A 19,389-nucleotide genomic window follows, 5' to 3' on the forward strand; every position below is an offset into this window, starting at 1 on the left:
TAAAGAATTCATTTTGACTTTGCACCATTTTGAGTGGGATTCCCAACCCTCTCAGATTGCCCAGGAATCTCCTACAGTCGATAATTGATAGCCAAAGCTCAGCGGCAAGAGACAGGGTAAAAGGGATTGCAACATTGCCAATCTGAAGGTCAGACCTTGCACATCAACATTCCAGTGTGTGAGAAACAAAGTTTATTGGACTTTGAGTTAATATTCCTAGCCCTTCCATCCCAGACAGCTCCATAGTATTGGAAGAATCTCCCTATAGCGATGGGGCGAAAGGAAAACAAAATTCCTCACTCTTCCCTCAACCACCTTTTCTCTTTTTAAGACCCAAGATAGGCCTGAAGTGGTGCCAAGCCCAGAAAGAAAATAATAAACTATGAGAACAAATAAATGAAGTGCAACATAGAAAGCTACCAAAGTTTTATATTTTATTACAAAAAAGTATTCTTAATGAGCGACTTGTTTTTCAGTTTCTGTACAACAGATCTATCTCGTCTCATTTTGGAGTAATAGTCAGGAATTATACTACTTATATTTTTAAGGTGTAATTATGAGAGTAGTAAGAGAAGGATCCAGTAAATACATGAACTATTCTCTAATACAATTTTATTCCCATCTCTAGATGTAATCCATAAGGCCAGCTAGCAACATTGTGGTTAAAAAACAAATTCCAAGATTTCTGTGGTAAAGTTCCCCTCTTGTCCTCAGCATTTTCAAATTTTAGCTGGGGGAATCTGGACTTTGCTCTTGTCATTCACCAGTCATACTTCCTTCAGCTTACCCCACTCCATCCTGCCCCTCCTCCTTAAAAGTCACAGTCTTGCAATTGATCAACTTGATACATATGAAATATACAAATGTATGGCTCAGACACTTAATTTATAAGCTCCTATATAATGATTCATTTTTATCATGAGAGAGAAGAGCGTCCGCAATTTTCAGAAGATGGATGTTGATCATTCTTCCTTGTTGCTGAATGCTAGGATCATCAACCCTCCGACCTCCAGCTCCCTTAATAATCAGACATACAGAAGACATTCCTGCAGAAGTCTTGGTTTGTCAATTTTTCCATCTGATTTGCTGCAAAACACAACATTCAAAACTACAATTACCAATCTAGCGATTATATTTATTTTTCATTTACTTGTTTTTATATTATGTAGACCTCACTTCTGGCAATTAAAAAAGGCAAATGCTTTTACAGTTCAGTGATGGTCTCTATTTGTGTAACAATGTGCTGTTGCCTTAAAAATACTAAGTTGTGGACTGATATCATCAGTCCTGGCCAGATCACTGAAGTCGGATGTTATATATGCTTTACACATTCCATTCTGGGAAGTTAAGGTTTAAAGCATAATTTTTGCTTTATGTTACCACAAGGCTTGTGGTTCAGGTTCTGTTCTGCACATTTAACAGACAGCTTTCATTGCCCAACTCAGCTTGTGGTCTTTAATGAATAACTGCAATCTGACTTGAGCAGGTTCTGCGAACTCTTTTAGATTTTTAGATTACTTACAGTGTGGAAACAGGCCCTTCGGCCCAACAAGTCCACACCGCCCCGCCGAAGCGTATCCCACCCATACCCCTACATCTACATTTACCCCTTACCTAACACTATGGGCAATTTAGCATGGCCAATTCACCTGGCCTGCACATCTTTGGACTGTGGGAGGAAACCGGAGCACCCGGAGGAAACCCACGCAGACACGGGGAGAACATGCAAACTCCACACAGTCAGTCGCCTGAGGCATTTACAATGCCGGGCATAATAATGTTCTGAGTTACTACATCTCACAGATATACAGATTATTCCATTCTTTCTTCACAGTGTCTCACACATGACTGCTGGTATTGTTGTTAATCATGCTTACATCACCATCTCACCAGAAAATAGGACTCTGACTCCTCTATTCAAGAAAGGAAGGAGACAAAAAGCAGGAAATAACAAGTCAGTTAGCTGAACAGTTATTAGAAGGAACAGCTATTAGGAGGAAGTTCTTTGAGGAGGTGACAAACATTACGACAAAGAGGAACCTTTCCCAGAAGATACATGACAAGGTACACCAAAGCTTGCTATGCAGAATAAGAACTAACAGCACTGGATGCAATATATTAAGATGGAAAGACAATTGGCTAGTTAACAAGAAACAGGATAGATATAAATAAATAAATTTTGATATGGCAAGATTGGAGTGCCATAAGAATCAGTGCTGGGACCTCAGCTACTTACAATTTATACCAATGACTTGGATTAAGGGAACAAATATACGACTGCTAAATTTGATGACACAAAGATAGGTATAAATGTAAATTATAAAGAGGACATAACGGTCTCTAAAGGGAAGAAAGATATAGATAGTTAAGTTAGTGGGCAGAAAGTTGGCAAATGGAGTATAACATAGTGAAGGGGACAAGTGAACTCATCACTGGCAGAAAGAACAGAAAAGCAACATATTTAAATAGAGACAAAGTACTTGAGATACAAAGGATCTGGATATCTTGGTATATGGATCAAAAAAGATTGGCATGCAAGTACAACAAGTTATTCAGAAAACAAACAGAATGTTGTTATTTATTGCAAGGGGAATGTTATAGTTGTAAAGTTTTGCTGCAGTTGTATAGAGTATCGTAAGGCCACTACTGTAGTACTGTATAGAGTTTGGTCTCCTTATTTAAGAAAGGATGCAAATATATTAGAAGCAGTTCAGAAAAGATTTATTGATTGATACTGGGGTGGTGTGGGTGGGGGAGGGGATGGTGTGCAGACCTATCTCATAAGGGAAAAGTTGGACAGGTAGGACCTAAACTCAGAGGTTAGAAGAATTGGAGGTAATCTTATTGAAATATATCAGATTCTAAGCTGACTTAAAAGATTGATGCTGAGACAAAGATTTCCCTTGGGGGACAATCTAGTGCTCGGGGATATCAGTGGTCATCCAGTTAAGACAGAGATGAGGAGAAATCTTCTCTCTCCAAGTGTTGAGGGGCTTTGGAATTTCCTTCCCAAGAAGGCGGTGGGGATGGGATCAATGAATATTTTTAAAGGCAGAGGTCGATTGATTTCCTTCTTGGTCAAGAATCTAAGAGTTTCAAGGATCAAGGGAGAAGTCAAGTTATCAGGACAATCGGCTCAGCCATGATTTGCATACTCATGTTCCTAATTCAAACATTCACATATCTATTCTCATAATAACGCAGTTTCAACTTACAGAATTGCTCAGGATATAGTCAATCTTCCTCTGTTCTTGTGAGTTTTTTTCCACTTTGTCTCTATACAGAACCAGCTGTTGTCGATCTTTGAGGTCCCTGTAGGTCTAAATTCGAGTTAAGAAAAGGGATGTAAAACAACTTTTACAAATCACTACATCATCTACTTTCTGTTATCCTAAGTGATATATAAAACTTCAATTTAAACACTTCAATTGCAATGTAATTTCCATTTCTCATCTTTTTAACAGGACTGATTTAGCAATGTCTATTGACACCCACCATTCCCCATATGTGCACTAAGCACTGCTTCAATTCGCACATGCACATTTAAAAAGGATTGACTTTACTATGGGATGAAGTAGTGTTTCTGGAATTGTGTGCATGCGCATTTTTGGATTAGACCACCTGTGTTGCAAACAACACTGGGTGTCAGCAGACACTGGTGACTGATTTTACCCTCCTTTATAAGTTGGAATCCCAGAAACAATCATGACCTCCCAGCTGAAGCAACGTTAGGAATTGGGCAACAAATCGTTCAACATAGGAGGGGGCTGAGCAGAGTTTTGCTTTCTCAGATCACAATTTATTTTCAAGTGTATTTGGACCTCACATCCTCAAGATGAGTGTCTCTGTAAAGCATGAACAAAATGTTTAGGAGCAGGAAGTCTGCTGAAGTGAAAAGGTGGGACAAAGATGCTGGAGATCAGAGTTGAAAAGCGTGGTGCTGGAAAAGCACAGCAGGTCAGGCAGCATCTGAGGAGCAGGAGAGTCGACGTTTCTGGCATAAGCCCTTTATCAGGAATGTATAAATGCAGCAAGGGGACATCCAGAAGTTGAATCAATTCATACAATTTTTGACATTAACTTGCTCATGTGGACTTCTGAGAGTAGAAGAAACTCCATTTGTGGAGTTGCCTTCTTCAAAATATCATGAATGGGGATTTCCGCCAATCGTGAATGCAGTCGACTGAGAATGCACAGTAATAGCTGCATGTACTTGCACACTTGCTTCTCAAGGAAATACATTTTCTTTTAATTCCTTTTCTTCGAAACCACAGATAAGTGAAGATTAGACTCACTGTTTCACCCAATGCAAGGTTTACACACATTAGAGAAAATCACAGAAGGCGGACATGTGAGCAGCAGGACTTGTCTATACTCACGATATAAAATAGTCAGCAAAGACACCTTGCAATAAGTGCATTATCTTCTGTCTTTTTGTCAGTTTCTCTCTACTGTAGCAAAAATAAATCCACACTTATACTTACATCAATCACAATATTATGGCACTTGTACTTTGAGGCAAGGTTCAACCTCAGTTCTGTGTTGTCCACTAAAGCAACATATTCCTGGATAACCTGTAGAAAAAAAATGACACAATTGACAAAAGAATTGGAGGTGACTTGAGGAAGACTTTTCTTTAACAATGGAATGCACTGCCTGCAAGCAGATTCAATATTAATTCACAGAAATAAATTAGATAAATACTCAGATGGTAAACAGTTGAAAGGAAAGAGCAGGTGACTGCGTCCAGTCATGTAGCTTCACAGAAAATTCAAAAGAGGCATGATGAATAAAATGTGACAAAATTCAATGAAACTTTCTTCCTTAAAAGTATCAGAGAGACTGCATTGCAGGCTTAATACCCACTTGCTGATATGCAAGTCACCATCACACAGTTTGAGGGAATTTTGACCTTATTCTGAAATCTCTTTCCAACCCAATATTTATTTGCGATGAGAGATATTAGAGACGGATAATCATGGATTTCTCCCAATATCAAGCGCCCATATATCAGGACAAGATGACCAAGATACAAAATAATACAAACAATGGGCAGATTCTGGAACAAAATAGAAATTGCCAGAGAAACCCAGCAGTCTGGCAGCATCTTAGAGTTAAATTTTGAGTACAGTAATCCTTCTTCAGAACTGAAATTCTGCAGTTCCGAAGAGGTTCACTGGACTCAAAACAACTTCCTTTTCTCTCCACAGTTGCTGCCTGAACTGCTGAGACAGAAAGTGCTGTGCACCCAAAACAAAATGGATAGACTTCAACCTCACCATTGCACCTTGCCATCTCCTATATCACCTATATAATAATTTCATTTCTCCCAGCAACCCTCTCAATGACTTAAAGATTTCTGCTTGAGCATTTAGGGTGATGTGGTACTTGTCATTTTTACATGAAAAAAATTGAATAGAGAGATCACATTATATATCATTTTGTTTGGTGGAGGCATTTAAATGCATGGAAAATAGATCTGGGTCATTGCGATAATGCGAGCCCTCATATTAATAGTGACCATGTCATGTTGCTCAAACAAAACAGGAGTGATAGTCACCCAAACCTGAAAATACGATCACATTACAACTTAGATTATTGACATTAACATGACAACTCACTAATAAACTGCTAAAAAAAACCTAACAATGTAGAGGAGCAAGGGCAGTGTATTTTAAACTGAGAGAACAGTACTGTGCTGAAGGAGGCTAACTGACCTAATGTGGAACAGTATCTATTGGCGTTCCCACCTTATGCATTCTGCTGATCCACTCTTTTACACTAAAGACATCCTGAAGGATTATTATTATTCCTAAACCTCTCCAAGATAGTGATCTGTTTACCTAATGGAGCAGAATAAAGGAAAATTACTCTCCAAGTATTCGACTAGCATCTTACCTCAACTGGAGCATTGTTTTTGTGTAAGATGTCCACAACTCTATGAAATCCAATTGGGGCTTTCTTCTTGGTATATCCTAGCCAATTCTAAATAAAGCAAAACACATCTTTTAAGAGGGAGAAAGGTTGCTCTGATAGAAGGTTACAAAATGCAGTTGCAGTCTGTTGGTGTCAGTGACACGGTCAGCATTTACTGCTCAACAGAACTTGTTAATGAACTATCTTCTTGAATATAATCAACTGGGTTATGAATGCTGTTAAAAGTCAACCACAAACAAGACAGAAATTGCTGGAAAAACTCTAAGTCTGTCAGCATCAGTGGAGAGAAAGCAGAGTTAACATTTCAGGTCCAGTGACCCTGGCAGATGAACTCAGGGCATGGTTAGGAACATGAGACTGGGGTATCATAGCAATTACAGAAACATGGCTCAAGGATGGGCAGGGCTGGCAGCTTCATGTTCCAGGATACAAATGCTACAGGAGGGACTGAAAGGGAGGCAAGAGAGGATGGGGAGTAGCATTTTTATAAGACATAGCATTACACCTGTGCTGAGGGAGGATATTCCTGGAAATACATCCAGAGAAGTTATTTGGGTGGAACTGAGAAATAAGAAAGGGATTGTATTATAGACTCCCTAATAGTCAGAGGGAAATTGAGAAACAAACTTGTAAAGAGATCTCAGCTATCTGTAAGAATAATAGGGTGGTTTTTTTTGTGGATTCTCTACAGTGTGGAAACAGGCCCTTCGGCCAAACCAGTCCACACCGACCCTCCGAAGAGTAACCCACTCAGACCCATGTCCCACTGACTAATGTACTTAACACTATGGGCAATTTAGCATGGTCAATTCACCTGACCTGCACATCTTTGGACTGTGGGACGAAACCGGAGCACCCGGAGGAAACCCACGCAGACAACCCACGCAGACATGGGGAGAATGTGCAAACTGCACACAGACAGTCACCCAAGGCCGGAATCGAACCTGGGACCCTGGTGCTGTGAGGCAGCAGTGCTAACCACTGAGCCACCGTGTTTATGGTACAGTATTTTAACTTTCCAAACATAGACTGGGACTGCCATAATGTTAAGGCTTTAGATGGAGTAGAAGTTGTTAAGTGTGTACAAGAAAATTTTCTGATTCAGTCTGTGGATGTACCGACTAGAGAAGGTGCAAAACCTAACCTATTCTTGGGAAATAAGACAGGGCAGGTGACTGAGGTGTCAGTGGGGGAGCACTTTGGGACCAGTGACCATAATTCTATTAGATTTAAAATAGTGATGGAAAAGGATAGACCAGATCTAAAAGTTGAAGTTCTAAATTGGAGAAAGGCCAATTTTGACGGTATGAGGCAAGAACTTTCAAAAGCTGATTGGGGGCAGATGTTTGCAGGTAAAGGGATGACTGGAAAATGGGAACCCTTCAGAAATGAGATAACGAGAATCCAGAGAAAGTATATTCCTGATGGGGTGAAAGGAAAGGCTGGTAGGTGTAGGGAATGCTGGATGACTAAAGAAATTGAGGGTTTGCTTAAGAAAAAGAAGGAAGCATATGTAAGGTACAGACAGGATAGATTGAGTAAATCCTCAGAAGAGTATAAAGGCAATAGGAGTATACTTAAGAGGGATATCAGGAGGGCAAAAAGGGGGCATGAAATAGCTTTCGCAAATAGAGTTAAGAAGAATCCAAAGAACTTTTACAAATATATTAAGGACAAAAGGATAACTAGGGAGAGAATAGGGCCCCTCAAAGATCAGCAAGGCGGCCTTTGTGTGGAGTCACAGAAAATGGGGGAGATACTAAACGAGTATTTTGCATCCGTATTTACTGTGGAAAAGGATATGGAAGACATAGAAAGTAGCGAAATAGGTGGTAACACCTTGCAAAATGTCCATATTTCAGAGGAGAAAGTGCTGGATGTCTTGAAACGCATAAAGGTAAATAAATCCCCATGACCTGATCAGGTGTACCCTAGAACTCTGTGGAATGCTATGAAGTGATTGCTGGGCCTCTGGCTGAGATATTTGAATCATCGATAGCCACAGGTGAGGTGCCGGAAGACTGGAGGTTGGCAAACGTGGTGCCACTCTTTAAGAAGGGTGGTAAGCCAGGGAACTATAGACCAGTGAGCCTGACGTCGGTGGTGGGCAAGCTGTTGGAGGGAATCCTGAGGGACAGGATGTACATATATTTGGAAAGGCAAGGACTGATTAAGGATACCTGTCAGGCAGGGAGGAAAGGGTCGTGTGAGGGAGCTGTGGTTTAATAAGGAATTGGAATCCCATGTTAAAGGGAAGAGGGCGACCTATGTAAAGATGAGGCGTGAAGGTTCAATTGGGGCGATTGAGAGTTATAAACTAGCCAGGAAGGATCTGAAGAGAGAGCTAAGAGCAGCAAGGAGGGGACATGAAAAGTCCTTAGTTGGTAGGATTAGGGAAAACCCAAAGCCTTTCTATAGGTATGTCAGGAATAAAAGAATGACTAGGGTAGGAATAGGACCATCTCTGACACCTCGCTCCCCTTCCTGGACCTCTCCATCTCCATTAGTGACGACCGACTTGACACTGACATTTTTTACAAACCCACCGAATCCCACAGCTACCTGGATTACACCTCTTCCCACCCTATCTCTTGCAAAAATGCCATCCCGTATTCCCAATTTCTCCGCCTCTGCCGTATCTGCTCCCAGGAGGACCAGTTCCACCATAGAACACACCAGATGGCCTCCTTCTTTAGAGACCGCAATTTCCCTTCCCACGTGGTTAAAGATGCCCTCCAACGCATCTCGTCCACATCCCGCACCTCCGCCCTCAGACCCCACCCCTCCAACCGTAACAAGGACAGAACGCCCCTGGTGCTCACCTTCCACCCTACAAACCTTCGCATAAACCAAATCATCCGCCGACATTTCCGCCACCTCCAAAAAGACCCCACTACCAGGGATATATTTCCCTCCCCACCCCTTTCCGCCTTCCGCAAAGACCGTTCCCTCCGCGACTACCTGGTCAGGTCCACACCCCCCTACGACCCATCCTCCCATTCTGGCACTTTCCCCTGCCACCGCAGGAACTGTAAAACCTGTGACCACACCTCCTCCCTCACCTCTATCTAAGGCCCTAAAGGAGCCTTCCATATCCATCAAAGTTTTACCTGCACATCCACTAATATCATTTATTGTATCCGTTGCTCCCGATGTGGTCTCCTCTACATTGGGGAGACTGGGCGCCTCCTAGCAGAGCGCTTTAGGGAACATCTCCGGGACACCCGCACCAATCAACCAAACCGCCCCGTGGCCCAACATTTCAACTCCCCTTCCCACTCTGCCGAGGACATGGAGGTCCGGGGCCTCCTTCACCGCCGCTCCCTCACCACCAGACGCCTGGAGGAAGAACGCCTCATCTTCCGCCTCGGAACACTTCAACCCCAGGGCATCAATGTGGACTTCAACAGCTTCCTCATTTCCCCTTCCCCCACCTCATCCTTGTTTCAAACTTCCAGCTCAGCACTGTCTTCTTGACATGTCCGGACTTGTCTGACCTGCCTATCTCCTTTTCCACCTATCCACTCCACCCTCTCCTCCTTGACCTATCACCTTCATCTCCTCCCCCACTCACCCATTGTACTCTATGCTACTCTCTCCCCACCCCCACCATCCTCTAGCTTATCTCTCCACGCTTCAGGCTCACTGCCTTTATTCCTGATGAAGGGCTTTTGCCCGAAACGTCGATTTCGCTGCTCGTTGGATGCTGCCTGAACTGCTGTGCTCTTCCAGCACCACTAATCCAGTATTTACTTTCCAGCATCTGCAGTCATTGTTTTTACCTCAGGAATAGGTCCAGTCAAGGATAGTAGTGGGAAGTTGCGTGTGGAGGCTGAAGAGATTGGGGAGACACTGAATGAATACTTTTCGTCAGTATTCACTCAGTAACAGGACATTATTGCCGATTTGAATACTGAGTCACAATTAATTAGAATGGATGGCTTTGAGGTATGTAGGGAAGCGGTGTTGGAAATTCTGGAAAGGGTGAAAATAGATAAGTCCCTGGGCCTGATGGCATTTATCCTAGGATTCTCTGGGAAGCAAGGGAGGAGATTGCAGAGCCATTGGCCTTGATTTTTATGTCCTCGTTGTCTACAGGAATAGTGCCAGAAGACTGGAGGATAGCAAATGTGGTTCCCTTGTTCAAGAAGGGGAGTAGGGATAACCCTAGTAACTATAGGCCGGTGAGTCTCACTTCTGTTGTGGGCAAAGTCTTAGAGAGAATTGTAAGGGATAGGATTTATGAACATCTGGATAGGAATAATGTGATCAAGGATAGTCAGCATGGTTTTGTGAAGGGCAGATCGTGTCTCACAAACCTTATTGAATTCTTTGAGAAGGTGACTAAGGAGGTGGACGAGGGGAAAGCGGTAGATGTGGTGTATATGGATTTTAGTAAGGCATTTGATAAGGTTCCCCATGGTAGGCTACTGTAAAAAATACAGAGGTATGGCATTGAGGGTGAGTTGGAGGTTCGGATTAGGAATTGGCTGGCTGGAAGAAGACAGAGGGTAGTAGTTGATGGTAAAGGTTCATCTTGGAGTGCAGTTACTAGCGGTGTTCCGCAAGGATCTGTTTTGGGACCACTGCTGTTTGTCATTTTTATAAATGACCTGGAGGAGGGGCTAGAAGGTTGGGTGAGCAAGTTTGCAGATGATACGAAAGTCGGTGGAGTTGTTGACAGTGAGGAAGGAGGTGTCAGGTTACAGCTGGATATAGATAAGCTGCAGAGCTGGGCAGAAAGGTGACAAATAGAGTTCAATGTGGGTAAGTGTGAGGTGATTCACTTTGGTATGAGTAACAAAAAGATGGGGTACTGGGCTAATGGTAGAATACTTTGTAGTGTTGATGAGCAGAGGGATCTTGGTGTCCATGTAAACAGATCTCTGAAAGTTGCCACCCAGATAAATAGTGCGGTGAAGAAGGCATATGGCGTACTGGCTTTTATTGGTAGAGGAATTGAGTTCTGGAGTCCTGAGGTCATGTTGCAGTTGTATAAGACTCTGGTGCGGCCGCATCTGGAGTATTGTGTGCAGTTTTGGTCGCCATACTGTAGGAAGGATGTGGAGGCACTGGAACGGGTGCAGAAGAGGTTTACCAGGATGTTGCCTGGTATGGTAGGAAGATCGTATGAGGAAAGGCTGAGGCACTTGGGGCTGTTTTCATTGGAGAAAAGAAGGTTTAGGGGTGACTTGATAGAGGTGTACAAGATGATTAGGGGTTTAGATAGGGTTGACCATGAGAACCATTTTCCACGTATGGAGTCAGCTATTACGAGGGGGCATAGCTTTAAATTAAGGGGTAGTAGGTATAGGACAGATGTTAGGGGTAGATTCTTTACTCAGCGAGTCGTGAGTTCATGGAATGCCCTGCCAGTAGCAGTGGTGGACTCTCCCTCTTTATGGGCATTGAAACTGGCATTGGATAGGCATAAGGAGGATAGTGGGCTAGTGTAGGTTAGGTGGGCTTGGATCTGCGCAATATCGAAGCCAAAGGGCCTGTACTGCGCTGTATTGTTCTACGATAGTCATCATGGCTTTGTGTGTGGGAAATCATGTCTCACAAACTTGATTGAGTTTTTTGAAGAAGTAACAAAGAGAATTGATGAGGGCAGAGCAGTAGATGTGATCTATATGGACTTCGGTAAGGCATTCGACAAGGTTCCCCACGGGAGACTGGTTAGCAAGGTTAGATCTCATGGAATAAAGGGAGAATTAGCCATTTGGATACAGAAATGGCTCAAAGATAGAATACAGAGGGTTGTTTTTCCAGACTGGAGGCCTGTGACCAGTGGAGTGCCACAAGGATCGGTGCTGGGTCCTCTACTTTATAGAAATGATTTGGATGCGAGCATAAGAGGTACAGTTTGTAAGTTTGCAGGTGGAGGTGTAGTTGACGGTGAAGAAGGTTACCTCAGATTACAACACGATCTTGATCAGATGGGCCAATGGGCCGAGAAGTGGCAGATGGAGTTTAATTCAGATAAATGTGAGGTGCTGCAGTTTGGGAAAGTAAATCTTAGCAGGACTTATACACTTAATGGTAAGGTCCTGGAAAGTGTTGCTGAACAAAGAGACCTTGCAGGTTCATAGCTCCGTGAAAGTGGAGTCACAGGTAGATAGGATAGTGAAGAAGGCATTTGGTATGCTTTCCTTTATTGGTCAGAGTATTGAGTACAGGAGTTGGGAGGTCATGTTACAGCTGTACAGGACATTGGTTAGGCCACTGTTGGAATACTGCATGCAATCCTGGTCTCCTTCCTATTGGAAAGATGTTGTGAAACCTGAAAGGGTTCAGAAAAGATTTACAAGGATGTTGCTAGGGTTGGATGATATGAGCTACGGGGAGAGGCTGAACAGGCTGGGGCTGTTTTCCCTGGAGTGTCAGAGGCTGAGGGGTGACCTTATAGAGGTTTACAAAATTATGAGGGACATGGATAGGATAAATACACAAAGTCTTTTCCCTGGGGTCGGGGAGTCTAGAACTAGAGGGTATAGGTTTAGGGTGAGAGAGGAAAGATATAAAAGAGACCTAAGGGGCAACTTACACACGCAGAGGGTAGTCCATGTATGGAATGAGCTGCCAGAGGAAGTGGTGGAGTCTGGTACAATTGCAACATTTAAAAGGCATCTGGATGGTTATATGAATAGGAAGAGTTTGGAGGGATATGGGCCAGGTGCTGGCAGGTGGGACTAGATTGGGTTGGGATATCTGATCGGCATTGACGGGTTGGACCGAAGGGTCTGTTTCCATGCTGTACATATGTATGACTCTATGACCCTTCAGAACTCAACTACATTGTTGGGGTCTGAAGCATCATGACTGTTAAAACGTGGACTATCAACTTTCAAATTCCATCACATGATTTTAATACCTGGGACTTCCAAAGACTGAAGCAGTTTTAAAGAAATAAATACACTGACTTAAAATGGCCACCGCAGTCAGCTGATCACACAGATTAGCCAACCTTTACGAAACCTAACATGGAATAAACAAAAATAATTTGAATTGAAATTAACATTTTATCAAAAGACACAGAAGTAAGTCCACCCAATCAAGCTTGATGAAACCCTTATATCCATTTTATGATTTACACCTGTTACGCTTCACATATTGGAGATGAAAGTTACCACCTGCAATTATCAAACTGTAAACTCAGACAAACCAGCTTGTATTTTAGCTGCTTTTGGTAGGACAGAAAGGTGCATTTGTGAATGGAAGCAGCAGGAACAACTGCTGTCTCTGCTTCACGAAGGACAAGGTACCCGGATGACAACACAAATTGGAAACACCTGGACATGAGAAATTAAAGAAATCTGCAATATTTGCCACCATTAAAGATATAAGATATCAGTTAATCAATCATGGTTTGAGGTAAAACCTTTACACCACAAGAACACCCTAAGAATCATAGAATCCCTACATTGCAGAAAGAAGCCATTTGCCCCAGCATGTCTGCACTGATTGTCTGCAGAGCCTAACCCTGTAACCTCTGCATTTCCCATGGCAAATGCATGGACACGACAGATAATTTAGCATGGCAAATCCACCTAACTGGCAGATCTTTGGAATCAAGGACTTTAAACTGTATATAACTTTCATAGTGGACACTATCCCCCTTTAAATTTATACCATTATATAGGTAATGTTTGAGATTGGCTCTTCGTTATTTTTTCAGGGTTAACAGAATATAAAATTGCTCATTCCTTCATTCAACAAAACTTTGTAATTGGCTCCTAATTATGACAGCCACTAGGTAACTACACTTTTGTTAGACAGGAATAGTTGTGTGCTAAAATGAATGTAAAACTGTTGTTACGACCAAATGCAGAGGCTGAAAAGAGGAAACTGACACATCATCCTTTACCTGGTTATAACAGGGGTCACATGTAGACCAGGCCAGGTAAGGTGGCAGATTATCTGCCCTAAAGGACACCAGTGAACCAGACAGGCTTTTATGGCAATCAGGTACTTTCATAGACACTACCACCAATATTGGTTATTCATTCCAAATCCAACTCAATTTACATTCCCCAGTAACCATGGTGGGTTTTGAACCCCTGTCTCCTGATCAGTAATCAAAGCCTCGGAATTACTTGTCTGTTAACATAATTTGCATCTTATCATACCTCAGGAACTGAATGATTTGTTTGAAAATAAAGTTGGAGAGAAAATTACCTCTCAATTCTTGGCCAAAAGTTGAATGTTGGGGGCAAAAGATAATTATTTGTAAATGTCCTCAGCATTGGAAAACACTAGAGGTGAAAATGTTACTTAAACAGAAACCAGACATATGGTTTTCTAATTAGAATTTTAGTTCAACACTCTCACATCAATTCTAACATGGTTAATTATTTGTTCTCTATATATAGGTAAAGTGACCATAGTCCTCCTGATCCTTAGGGTTGCTTTCTAATCAGAGAAAGACAATTTGTGATGGTTTAACCAGAGGGTCACCACATTCAACTGAGGGGCATGATTGACAAGGTGGGACCTCAGCCGATGCAGGAATTCAACCCATGTTGTTAACATCTCAGACCAGCCAAGTGAGTGACTGGCACATACATACATCCAAAATTTGCAGCTGGCCATTTACGTAACTGAGTAGAATATCTAAATAGATCCTATGACCAGTGCAGAACTAGAAAGAGACATGCACTCTTCCAACCTCAGTCATAACATTAGTAAAATGCAACATTTTACCAATGAACACATAAGAAGGTTAAAGTACCAAAATATCCCATTCAACTGCAACTGCAGACTGATAGTGATACAAACAAGTTACCTTTGTAGTAAATAGAGTATCAACATCTTTCCAAGCCTTTAGTTTGGCACGAGCTGCGAGTGTAGTGAGCAAGAACTGCTTGTCTGAAATCTGAAACATATGCAGAAATAATTTTCTGCTGCACACAAATATATCCAGATTCTAACAATTCAACACAGGATAAAGTGCATCTACAAATAAGTCTATTCCAACCTCTTGACTCTTCTGAAACAGAGACAATTTTCAACATTAAAAGGTGTTCAGTTTGACCTTATTAACACTTATTTTTGGAATTCCAATTCAAGATGCCCAACATTTGCATTCACACCATAAGGTATAAGATAAAGGAGCAGAAGCAGGCCATTTAGCCAGAGCTTGCTCTGCCATTCAATGAGATAATGCTGATCTAATAATCCTCAATGTCACTCTCCTATCATTTCGACTTGATTCATTTACTGATTAAAAATCTTGCATCTCAGCCTTGAATCTACTTAATAACCCAACTGCTACAGCCCACTATGATGAGAAATTCCATATTTTCACCACACACACACACACACACAGAAGAAATTACTCGTCAACTGTGTCCTAATTGGTTGACTCTTCACTCTGAGATTGTGCCCGCTGATTCTAGAGTCCCTCATGAGGGGAATCTTCTCTCCAACCATTCTGTCAAACCCTCTCAAATCTTATATGTTTGAATAAGATCTCTTCTCATTCCACTAAACCTCCATACCCATAATAAACTTCGTGAACCTTCTCTGGACTGCCTTCAATGCCAAGATACGTTTAAAAGGATAAAACTGTTCAGAATATTCTCAGTGCCTATAACTAATGCTTTGCACAATTTATCAAGGCTTTCCTATTTTTATAGTTCATTCCCTTTGAAATAAAAACCAACATTTCATTTGCCTTCCTGATTACCTGCTTAACTTCTATTCTAGCTTTTTGTAATTTATGTACAAGGACTCTGAAATCCTTCTGCAGTGTTGCTTTCTGAAGTCCCTCTTCATTTAAATGATATTCAGCTCTACTCTTCCTGCCAAAGTGTATAACATCACATTTTCCCACATTATATTCCAACTGCCAAGCATTTGCCCACCCAATCTGTCAAAATCCCTCTGTACTCTTTGTGTCATGGTCACCATTTGTCTTTCCACTTATTTCTGTGTCATCCACAATTTGGCTATCGTACATTCACTTTCCTCATCCACGTTGATATATATTGTAAATAATTGAGGCCCCAGCACTGATATTTGTGCACTCCACTAGTTACAGGTTGCCATCTGAAAAGTCCTGCTTTATCATAACTCTGTCTTCTATTAGTTAGCCAATTCTATATCCATGCTAATATACTACCTCCAACACAATGGACACTTACCTTAATAATTAGCCTAATGTGTGGTATCTATCAAACAGTTCCTGAAAATTCAAATATATTACATACATTGCTTCTCTTATCCTTATCCTGCTTGATACCTCCTAAAGAATTTGAATAAATTTGTCAGGCATGATTTTCTCTTTGTGAAGACATGCTGACTCTGCTTGATCATATAAAGTATTTCTAAATAATCCATTATATCTTTTATAATAAACAGTAACATTTTCCCAATACAAAATTGTTAAGCTAACTGGCCAATAACATACTAAACTAACTTTTAAACACCAGTTAAGCCAGCACAAGAATTTAGTTTTGGAGATAGTGAGGACTGCAGATTTTGGAAAGTCAGAATCAATAAAGTGTGGAGCTAGAAAAAGCACAATAGGTCAAACACCATCAAATAATCCACTGATCATCTCCTCCACCACATCCTGAAATACACCCGCTACTACAACCACGTATCCTTCCTTAGCACCTGCCTATATAGTCAGCTTATCCCCCTTAGACTTCAGACAGACTCCCTTGCTCCTCGGATGCTGCTTGACCTGCTGTGCTTTTTCCAGCTCCACACTTTATCATCTCCAAGAATTAAGTTTGTCAAACTTTGAACCCAAGAGTATTTGGTTAAAAATCTGCAGGTTTTCAAACGTGAGAAAGTTTAGGTTATCAGATTTGTGGACTAGTTTTGTCATCAGATTTGGAAAGGACCAAAAATTGTCTGCACAGTCCACAGCACAGAAACTGTCAGGAGTCAGTTAGAACTATAAAGCAATACAGGGAGTAATCTCTCTATAATAGATAATGTTGAGAAACAGGTTGAAATGTTGTTTTGTAATATGTTTTCAGATCATTCTAACTGTGGTACACTTTTAGATAGCTTGTTTCTTGTTAAAATTTTTTCTTTTGTGTTATAAATTGCTGTTCTGTTAAAGAAAATCAAAAGTTCTGTGTGAATATGTTTCAGTAATTAACAAAAACTACAAAGCCAGGTTTCATTTTGGAATCTGATGCCCTATAGTATCATCAGCCGAGACCTCAGTAACACACATGGTGTATGTTCTTCTCCTCAACCGCAGCTCAAAAACAGAAGCCATTACAAGTGGATCTCCCAGCACAAATCTGTCCTGACTGCTTAACCACTGTGCTGCTACCTCTGCTATGGAACAGGATATACTGGAGGATGGCGATGATGGTTTCTAGGGCATTATCTGTAAAGTACAATTCCAGGAGTATGATAATTCAGCTTTGGCTTGACTAGCTCATAGGACAGTTCTCTTGAATTTTGTCCGAGATCCCCATATGTTAGAAGGAAGATTCTGTGAGATGTAGAGAGCTATATGTGATGTTGCCATTTCCTGTGTCTTGGGTAACCCCGAGTTGTCCATCTGGTTTCATTTTTCTCATTTTGACAATAAAATGAAATGACATTATGACAATATTCTGATGATTATTGATTCTTGGGTGACCTCAAAAGGAAGAAGTCATTCCTCACTGAATTTATACACATAAAACTGAGGTGGGGTCTTGGAGAAATTCCAAGCATTTTCTATTCATGGATTAAATAGGGAGGCTGGAATCAGTGATGAGGTAGGTCGTATGTGACCAATGAAACACAAACACTACCTGGGACCAACATGTTACTCAATAAATGCTTGACTGTATAGTACCTACTTTGAAAGTTTTTTTCAAATTGGCTGGACTACTGAATGTTCCCTACAAAAGAAACAAAATGAGAACACCGTTAGGATCACAAATATTCACTTTTAAACAAGAACCACAGCATTTCATGATTTAATGATACTCCCTATCACAGTAGCAGCACCAGCAGAGGTACTCTGACCTCCCCTTCTATGTTTATCTTCAATCTTAAAACAGCTGTGTCAATTTACATAATCTGAACAAGAGCGGTAGCCTTATTCTGTATTATTCTGTGTTCCATCTGATGTTACAGCAATACATTTTACTATTTTTTGTTATGAAGTCGAAGGTGAGTGCTGTATCTTTAAGAGTGAGCGAAGGCTGTTTTGCACTGAGAGCTTGCAGGCACATGTCATGTGACTGACTAGCAGTCTCAGAGTGTATTAGAAAAATGAAAATATGTAACATTTGACTGTGAAACAAATACCTGACTTTTGGTTGCTATGTTTTCACAACAGTTTGAATTTAACCAATCAGTTTAAATTATGCCCCATGATACTAAAACCCAATCAAATTTGAATTTAATTGTTTTGTCAACATTGAGCCAATGAGATGATCCGATATTTGGAGTATATAAAAACCAGCATTTTGAGAGTTAGTCAGAGAGAGCAACCAACTGCCATTGTCAGTATAAAGGCCAGTCAAACACTCTCTATCAAAGGTACCCTTTTCATATGAAACATCTTTGCAGCAAAAGACCGAAGACGACGACCCAAGGATACCTATAGCCAGAGGAAGGAAGACACCAGAGACGGCCACTGTGTCTGGTTTTGAAAATTAAGTTGATGTACTTTTAATAGGGACTTTTATTGGATCAGTATATTGTTATAGAGTGAGAAGTAGATAACAAGCATTTAAAAGAAAAAAGGTTTAGATCTGTAAATAGTTGTTGTTTAATGTTCACTTTTAGAGTTAAAGAGTAAATTGATATTTTTTCTTTAAATAGTGAAAGTTGGGAGTTCTCTGTCACTCATACTTTGACAGATGATAAGGGGAGGTGAATTTTTCTGGATGTTTGGTTTAATTAGCAGAAGGGTTCACTGCCGTGTCGTAACAGTTTGATCCTGCAAAAAGTTACACCAATGAATGATATATCTCACAAGTATACCAAGTTCTTTTTATATGTTCATGTTGCTATGAATTGATGTGTTAATAAAGTAACATTAGTTTGTGAATCTGTAGCTGACATTTCTGAAGACTTCAGGCAAAAGGAAATTAGCTAACTTACTGGTGTGCAGCATTCCAACTGTAATCAGAGTGCTTTGTGCAATGTTTTAAAAAATATTCACCCTGGGATGAAGGCCATGTTGTCAAGACTCAGTTTAGCATCTGTCACCAAGCATCCTGAGAAGTCAGTGATGAAACCCCCCTCAAATACTGTAGTACATCTTGAGGATTTTCTGAGAATAATGTGAAGAAGGGATTTCAGTGATGTTTACCCAGTGAAGATTAACCAGGGACAGCACAGAGTATGGAGGTCATGGTGAATTCAAAAGGTGCTGCTGCACCTTTCACTGGTGGTAATAACTGGGAAAGAACTGGTAACAAACTTTAATCTGAATGCTGTATATCTGTTCATTGGTGATAATGCCTCAAAAAGAGGTAGGTA

The 19,389-nt window shown here is 41.0% G+C and overlaps 1 protein-coding gene across 4 annotated transcripts in view; it reads right to left on the reverse strand.

Moving 5' to 3' along the window:
• Positions 1-411: 411 nt before the first annotated feature.
• vipas39 (VPS33B interacting protein, apical-basolateral polarity regulator, spe-39 homolog) overlaps positions 412-19,389 on the reverse strand; it is a 60,871-nt gene continuing 41,893 nt past the window's right edge. For all 4 annotated transcript variants that reach the window (XM_072568168.1, XM_072568169.1, XM_072568171.1 and 1 more), the window contains 6 exons: positions 17,754-17,795; positions 14,723-14,812; positions 5,899-5,985; positions 4,485-4,574; positions 3,216-3,320; positions 412-1,086 (listed from right to left, as the gene is read on the reverse strand). In XM_072568168.1, the coding sequence (XP_072424269.1) occupies positions 1,066-1,086; positions 3,216-3,320; positions 4,485-4,574; positions 5,899-5,985; positions 14,723-14,812; positions 17,754-17,795 (435 nt within the window). In that variant the 3' untranslated portion in view covers positions 412-1,065. The remainder of the gene's footprint in view (positions 1,087-3,215; positions 3,321-4,484; positions 4,575-5,898; positions 5,986-14,722; positions 14,813-17,753; positions 17,796-19,389) is intronic.

This window comes from Chiloscyllium punctatum, chromosome 4 (genome assembly GCF_047496795.1).
Source record: "Chiloscyllium punctatum isolate Juve2018m chromosome 4, sChiPun1.3, whole genome shotgun sequence".
NCBI lineage: Eukaryota > Metazoa > Chordata > Chondrichthyes > Orectolobiformes > Hemiscylliidae > Chiloscyllium > Chiloscyllium punctatum.